This window comes from Pituophis catenifer, unplaced genomic scaffold, assembly GCF_029215685.1.
Source record: "Pituophis catenifer annectens isolate HBS135680 unplaced genomic scaffold, rPitCat1.0.hap2 SCAF_7, whole genome shotgun sequence".
Lineage (NCBI taxonomy): Eukaryota > Metazoa > Chordata > Lepidosauria > Squamata > Colubridae > Pituophis > Pituophis catenifer.
The window spans coordinates 73,748,127-73,756,628 of record NW_027256887.1 but is presented as its reverse complement, the minus strand read 5'-3'; the positions used below and the strand labels follow the sequence as shown (position 1 = coordinate 73,756,628).

Sequence of the window (8,502 nt, the reverse complement as noted above, 5' to 3'; positions counted from 1 at the left end):
TCAACTAGAGTCATTTACTTAATGATTACAGGGTCATAAACCCAACAGCAAAGGGGTAATTATAAACACAGTTAAGCTTAAAGAGGAACAGAGTTTCTAGTCATATCTGAAGGCCGTGGGGCAAAGCAGGATTTTAGTTTGAGTCAAGCTTCACAATAACAGCTGCAATTTGGTTTTAAATGCAGGGGTGGGTTCTACTTACCTTTACTACCGCTTCACAGTGGGGCCGTGCGTGCGCGCAGGAGTGTTTTGATGACGTTGGGGTTGGTGGTTGGAGCCTCCTGCCGGTTTTACTACTGGTTCTATAGAACCAGTGCGAACCGGGGGCAACCCACTACTGACCTACATGTCCTTGAGATTTCAGAAACAAACAAACACCTGGTTCCATATTGGATGGAAAACTATCAGCAATGCCAAGGCTGAAAGATAAGATACATAGCTCCCCCTCTCCATCCTGTCCTATCATCCCAAGCAATAGCAAACCCCTTTTGTAACATTGTCAGGAAAACTGCTCTTCTTCTTCCAGGTCATCTTTAGAAAATTGGTCCAAACATCAAGAATTTATTCCAACATCAGGATGCACTCAGCTGGGAACTTGACTACTGGAAGCTCTCAGCTTCCACCTAAACGAGAGCTGGCACCTCTCAGTCCTGATTTCTAACACCAAACTGCTAAGATACTTCTGTTTGCAGGAAAACTCTCCTCTGTTTGCACCCCTATTTTCTGATTTTGGCATTTCCAATGAGTTAAGATTGATTTGAGCTGCGGAGGCGCAGTAGTTAGAATGCAGTACTGCTGGCTACTTTTGCTGCCTGCAATTTGGTAATTTAAATTTCACCAGGCTCAAAGTTGACTTGGCCTTCCATTCTTCCGAGGTGAGTAAAATGAGGACTCAGATTGTCGGGGGCTGACTCTGTAAACCGCTTAGAGAGGGCTGAAAAGCACCGTGAAGCAATATATAAGTCTAAGTTCTATTGCTAGTTGTACAATTTCTTCTCAAAAAACGATTTAGGACTGAGAAAACTGAGAATGCTTTAAGTACATCCAAATGGCTCAGATATTGCTGGGCTACAAATCCTATCATTCTCAATCAGTTCAAATAGAGGGATGATGGGAGTTGGGATCAGCATCACCTGGACATTATCCTGATGAGAAATTCAGCTTCCTCAGCTACAATATCCATATTAACATTAACTGTTTTTCAAAGAATGTGCTGATGGTGGCAGCAAGCTTCCTTTTGTGGGCCAAAATGATTTCTTGTACGTGGAGTAAGATTACAGAACTTTATTTTTATGATCGCATGTGGAATCATTCCGTATTTTTAACTACACACCTAAATCTACAATGCAGGAATAATACAAGGATGTATTTGGAACACCAGGCAGGAATTTAACCCAAACAAACCAAGTTTATTTTTCAGAAAAGCTTCCCTGTCGTGTATCTTGCATGTTGTGTTTGGTTTCTAGGTCCGTCTAGATCTGATGCTGTGTTAAAATCACTGCAGAGACTAAAGTAAAAACATTACACCGAAAAGAATTGGCAGTTGGAAAGTCTGAATGGATTTAACACATCCTCTCTGCCATTTACAAGCAAAGAATTTTCAGCATTGCAACAATAAATAGAATTTCACAGTAACACCGAGAAGGTCACACCCTCTGGTGAGTCTCTTAGCTTCTCCTAGAAAGAATGCATTGTTGAGATGGGTGTGGGAAGGCTAAATAAATATCTCCTGTGCACGTATTCCTAAAAAACGATTGTAAAGTTATTTCAGTGGAGAGGGACGGATTCCATTTCTCACCAGCCACATGAAACAAGTTGCACTGAGCTGTTAAAGAGAGCGAGCAGCATGTACACGGTCTAAATTCAATTTAAACAATAAACAAGGGCATTTTATGACTGTGTGGGTAACATAAATAATTAAGCCACTCTTAATGTGTGCTACTATTCAGCGCTCTGTCAGGTATTCTGGAGTCTTTCACCTTTGCTTTTACATTCAGTACAGACCCACAGTATCTTCTCATGCCTATATTATTTTTTCATGTGTCTGAACTTGTAAATGGAGCAGAGTCTTGCCTGTTGCTTTGGCGAAAGAGAAACTGGCCCACACAGCCCATCTCACAAGTATTTAGGATAACTAAGGGAGGACATCACCAGTCCTCAACTGAGTATGTGCAATGCATCCCCTAGGGAGGTACACCTGGTGGGACCCAGAAAAAGGGCCTTCTCCGTGGTGGCTCCCTCTCTCTGGAACATCATTCCCCCAGAAATTAGAACAGTCCCCACTCTAACACTCTTCTGGAAGGCGCTGAAGACCTGGTTCTGCCAGCGGGCCTGGGGAATGCAGAGCGGGATGGAGCCCATTAAATGGCTCATGCGACGTGTTGTTGCTGGGATGGGGGGTTATTTTATATAGAATAGAATAGAATAGAATAGAATAACAGAGTTGGAAGGGACCTTGGAAGTCTTCTAGTCCAACCCCCTGCTTAGGCAGGAAACCCTACACCACTTCAGACAAATGGTTATCCAACATCTTCTTAAAAACTTCCAGTGTTGGAGCATTCACAACTTCTGGAGGCAAGTTATTCCACTGATTAATTGTTCTAACTATCAGGAAATTCCTCCTTACTTCTAAGTTGCTTCTCTCCTTGATTAGTTTCCACCCATTGCTTCTTGTCCTGCCCTCGGATGCTTTGGAGAATAGCTTGACTCCCTCTTCTTTGTGGCAACCCCTGAGATATTGAAACACTGCTATCATGTGTCCCCTAGTCCTTCTTTTCATTAATCTAGACATATCCAGTTCCTGCAGCCATTCTTCAAGTTTTAGCCTCCAGTACCCTAATTTTTTATTTTATTTTATTTTATTTTGAATTTGTATACTGCCCTTCTCCCTGAGGACTCAGGGCGGTGAACAGCCAAGTAAAAACATCAAGTACAAATATTAAAATACAATTAAAAATATATATAAATTTGGCCCCATTAATTAAAAACGATAAACAAAACAATTAAAAACACTTAAAAAAATTAGGCCAGCCCGGCTTGCTGGAAAAGGAAGGTTTTAAGGGCACGGCAGAAGGCACTGAGGTCTTGGATTCTCCTTATCTCTGGGGGCAATTGATTCCAGAGTGTAGGTGCCCCCACAGAGAAGGCCCTCCCCCTGGGGGTCACCAGCCTGCACTGTTTGGCTGATGGCACCCCGAGGAGGCCCTCTCTGTGGGAGCGCACGGGTCGTTGGGAGGTCGTCGGTGGCAGCAGGCGGTCTCGAAGATAGCTAGGCCCTATGCCATGGAGCGCTTTAAAGGTGATAACCAACACCTTGAAGCGCACCCGGAAGACCACCGGGAGCCAGTGCAGCTCATGCAGGAGTGGTGTTACATGGGAGCGCCATGCTGCTCCCGTCACTACCCGCGCTGCTGCGTTCTGGACCAGCTGGAGGCTCCGGGTGCTCTTCAAGGGGAGTCCCATGTAGAGAGCGTTGCAGTAGTCAAGGCGAGAGGTGACGAGGGCATGAGTGACTGTGCACAGGGAATCCCGATCAAGAAAGGGCCGCAACTGGCGAATCAGGCGAACCTGACAAAAGGTCCCCCTGGTTATAGCCATCAGATGTTCCTCCAAGGACAGCTGCGTATCCAGGAGAACTCCCAGATTGCGAGCCCTCTCTGTGGGGGCCAACGATTCGCCCCCAATAGTCAGTGATGGAGTCAACTGACTATATCGGGATGCCGGGAGCCACAGCCACTCAGTCTTGGAAGGGTTGAGCTTGAGCCTGTTCCTCCCCATCCAGATCCGCACAGCCTCCAGGCACTGGGACATCACTTCAAGGGCATCGTTGGGGTGGCCTGGGGTGGAGATGTACAGCTGGGTGTCATCAGCGTACTGGTGGTATCTCACCCCAAAACCACGGATGATCTCGCCCAGCGGCTTCACATAAATGTTGAACAGGAGGGGCGAGAGGACCGACCCCTGAGGCACTCCACATATAAGAGGCCTCGAGGTTGACCTCTGCCCCCCTGCCAACACGAACTGCGACCGGTCGGAGAGAAAGGAGGAGAACCACCGTAACACGGTGCCCATCCCCAACTCTTCCAACCGGTGCAGCATGATACCATGGTCAATGGTATCAAAAGCCGCTGAGAGGTCTAACAGGACCAGAACAGAGGAGCAACCCCTGTCCCGAGCCCTCCAGAGATCATCAACCAACGCGACCAATGCCGTTTCCGTGCTGTGCCCAGGCCTGAAACCCGATTGGAACGGATCTAGATAGGATGTTTCCTCCAGGAATTGTGGAAACTGTCACGCGACCACACTCTCAACAACCTTCGCCAGGAAGCGAAGGTTGGAGACAGGACGGTAGTTGGCCAATATTGCCGGATCCAGGGATGGCTTCTTGAGGAGAGGCCTCACCACCGCCTCTTTCATCTCTGTTGCTCTTCTCTGCACTCTTTCTAGAGTCTCAACATCTTTTTTACATCGTGGCAACAAAAACTGAATGCAGTATTCCAAGTGTGGCCTTACCAAGGCATTATAAAGTGGTATTAACACTTCACGTGATCTTGATTCTATCCTTCTGTTTATGCAGCCGAGAACTGTGTTGGCTTTTTTGGCAGCTGCTGCACACTGCTGGCTCATATTTAAATGGTTGTCCATTAGGACTCCAAGATCCCCCTCACAGTCACCACTAATGAGCAAGGTATCACATATACATGTGCATTTTGTTTTTCTTTCCTAAATGTAGAACCTTATTTTCACCATTGAATTTCGTTTTGTTAGATAGCGCCCAATGTTCAAGTCTGTCAAGATCCTTCTGTATCTTTTATTAATTTATTATATTATTCTTTTATTAGTTTTACTGTTTTTTATATGAGGTTTTTATATTCTTGTAAGCTACCTTGAGTCGCCATGTGTGAATAGGTGGCAATATAAATTTTCCTACGGTAAATAAATAAATTTCCTAAATAAACGCCATTTCCATAGTCGATAGTTGTCAGGCAGGAGTTACATGCACCGTGACAGAGTTTATTTATTTATTTATCGTCTTTATTAAATTTCTACACCACCCATCTTACCTAAGTGACATAGTGATGCAAATGATGCTAATTATGCAATATGCATTAATTGCGTCTTTTGTATGACAGCATCACAAATGATCTCTTTCTCACGCACACACATACACGCACAGCAGATGCCCATTGATATTGTTTCCTGATTGCTTATTTGTACCCTATGACTATCATTAAGTGTTGTACCTTATGATTCTTGATGAATGTATCTTTTCCTTTATGTACACTGAGAGCATATGCACCAAGACAAATTCCTTGTGTGTCCAATCACACTTGGCCAATAAAAAATTCTTTTCTTTTTTCTCTTCTCTTCTCCTCTTCTCTTCTCTTCTCTTCTCTTCTCTTCTCTTCTCTTCTCTTCTCTTCTCTTCTCTTCTCTTCTCTTCTCTTCTCTTCTCTTCTCTTCTCTTCTCTTCTCTTCTCTTCTCTTCTCTCCTCTCCTCTCCTCTCCTCTCCTCTCCTCTCCTCTCCTCTCCTCTCCTCTCCTCTCCTCTCCTCTCCTCTCCTCTCCTCTCCTCTCCTCTTCCCAATGAAGATTATAGTTAAAACCATTAGAAACATTTGGTTCCTCTGGTCAAAATGATCATAAAAGAGACCACACTCTAAGGTAGCAACTTGGCATTGTTTGAACAAATTTTACACAACAAATTTTGAAAAGTTTCCTGCACTGGTAAATTCAGGGTGCAAGTATAAGGAATTTTAAAAATATCTTCAACAATACTTCAGTTAAAAAAAATACCAGTAACCATACATGCAGGATTATACTGAAAAATTACAACCTGGGAAAATATTATTCAAAAAGAGTTTATACAAAAGTCTGCACTTTCATAAAATGATAAGAGGCAGTTTTGCATGGAGGACTCACTCACGATAATAAGTTTAGCAAAAAGAAAACTAACACAAGACTTCAGCAAGAATTCCCACATCCCATCTTCTTTGGTTATTACTTTCCCATAATACAAAATGAAGACACTGATGTGGACAATTGCCCCCAAACTGACCGAGTATAATGTGTGCAATAGTTGTCAGTTTCAGGCTTGAGATTAAAATTATTTGTTAGGCTTCAGCTTGGAATTCATTATGTTTATAGATGAGTCTTGATTTTAAGAAGAACAATAAGCATGGCTATAATGGCAGATAATATGGGGATCAGCACTTTATTCCAGACACCCGTCGTAAATATAAAACACTCTCTCACTTTTTCTCAGTTCTTGGCACTGAGTGAACGATGCTAACATGTCTGTATTGTTTTTCCACAAAAACAATAGGCCTGTCCAGGTTTTCAGTCTCTCAGTAAATTATAGGCTCTTAATGTTCGATTGTTGATGAAATCCGTTTTCTTATATCCAGCCTTTAAAGTAAAAATAAAAAAAAATAAAAGGAAATGTAATATAGTTAATTACAATACCAGGAACACAGAGGTAAATTCTCATTGAAAACATAAAGGTAAATTATTAAACATTTATTAGGAATGAGATTGCACATTCTATTGAAGCTACTTTGGGAGCCTAGAAAGGATATCAATTCATTTTTTTTCTAAGATTGGATTGAGGTTGGTTTAATTGATTTAAATTAGTGTGGATCTGAAAGACACTTAAATGAGGTTGGGACTCAGGAGGGTGTAGGCCAGAGATCTTCAAACTTGGCAGCTTTAAGACTTGTGGACTGCAACTCCCAGAATTCTCCAGCCAGCATAGCTATGCTGACTGGAGAATTCTGGGAGTTGAAGTCTACAAGTCTTAAAGCTGCCAGAAGACCTCCGGTGTAGACCAACTATTCATATCTATTGGCCTCTCTTTGTTGGTCACGCTGCCTAGTAACTTGGAGACCTGCAGTCTCAACACTTTTGGGAGTACTAGATGTGAGACAACTAGCCTAGATCGTTATCATGATCATAAACAAATATATAAAAATATGTATTTGTCAGGATTGTGACGAGGTAGGGAGGAATGCACTGTGATCCCTATGAAAACAACCTTCTGTAGTATTACATAAAAAAGTAAACATAGAAGTTAATCATGCAATTAAAATTACATTTAATTTGACACCGATTGATGGTGTATATTGTATTTACATATGTGGAAAATTTCTATTAATTTAAATAGGCTTGTAGCCCTTGACAGAAACAAACTGAATGTTGCAAATGAAGCAGGAACCTGCAACCTCTGTTGGGCCAATTAGTTGCCACAATTAGTTTTTGATTGGTATGCCGGAGGCTATGTTCTAAAATTAGTCCAGGGCAAATCAACATTTCTTTTTCAGTTTCATTCACACTTAATTGAAATTAAACATATTGGATGGAGTTACTTCCCTGTGGTGTATTTAATGGTTTTCCCTTTTGGTCACATTACAAGTGACAATTTGATCATTCTGTTTTTGAGACTGACCCTAAAACTTTTACAGCTAAGTGCAGCCCTGGGAATTCAGCTTGTGGTCCTCTGATTTAAAGGTGGGATACTTGAGAAGCTTAACGTGGAAAGGAATACTTTCTTGCTCATTGGGAAGAGCCTTGGTGGTGCAGCGGACTAAAGTGCTGTTAAGTAGTACTTAGCTACCAGCTGCCTGCAATTACTGCAAGTTCAAATCTCACCAGGCTCAAGGTTGACTCAGCCTTCCATCCTTCCGAGGTAGGTAAAATGAGGACCTAGATTGTGGGGACAATAAGCTGACTTTGTATAAAAAAGAACACCGCTTGGGGGGGCCAAAAGCCCTACTAAGCAGGTATATACAAAAGTATAAAGGCTATTGCTTAATGCATTGTAAGCCGCCCTGAGTCTCCGGAGAAGGGTGGCATATAAATCGAACCAATAAATAAATAAATAAATAAACTTGGAAGCCTTTGGGCCCTGTGTTGGTTGTGTTATCTCTAGGAAACTTTCCCATTGTTTGAAAAAAACAAACAAACAAACAAAAAAGGGTTAAGGGGGAAAACAGGTGTTACCTGTCTAAAAGAATGCAGAAGCAGAAAGTGTTAGTAAATGCTACTTTCCAGTAGAAAAAATGTTTTGAGTACTCTATTCACAAAAGTATTTTCTACAGTGATTATAGCACCATGGCAAACCTAACAAGTACATGAATTTCCATCTTAATTAACAATTCCAAATCTCTAATAGGGTTAATTAGGGTTCAGTTTTAAAATATTTCGAATAACAAAAATAAATTAAAGTATGACATTCATTTAAAAACGAAGAAAGCTGATACCAAGGAATAAAAATAAAACATTGCATGGGTCAGGTCTTTCGATTGAAAAGGCTTTGGTTGAGTTGGTCAGAATGTGGATTTTTTAACAGGGACCCAGAAAAATAACCCAAAGGTTTGTAAAGCATTTTCAAAAGATTCCCATCTTGTCTGTTAGCTTACCTTTTTGTAAGCACTGTGGAGATCAGCATGAGACCACAAGGAATACAAGAGGATTGAGGCGGCTCTACCACTTTTGCTGAGAAAA

The 8,502-nt window shown here is 42.0% G+C and overlaps 1 protein-coding gene across 1 annotated transcript in view; it reads right to left on the bottom strand.

Annotated features, from left to right (window-relative positions):
* Positions 1-5,660: 5,660 nt before the first annotated feature.
* Positions 5,661-8,502, bottom strand: part of PKP2 (plakophilin 2) — a 66,662-nt gene continuing 63,820 nt past the window's right edge. The window contains exons 12-13 of the mRNA XM_070947170.1: positions 8,418-8,493; positions 5,661-6,408 (exon numbers count right to left, since the gene is read on the bottom strand). Of these exons, the coding sequence (XP_070803271.1) occupies positions 6,340-6,408; positions 8,418-8,493 (145 nt within the window). The 3' untranslated portion in view covers positions 5,661-6,339. The remainder of the gene's footprint in view (positions 6,409-8,417; positions 8,494-8,502) is intronic.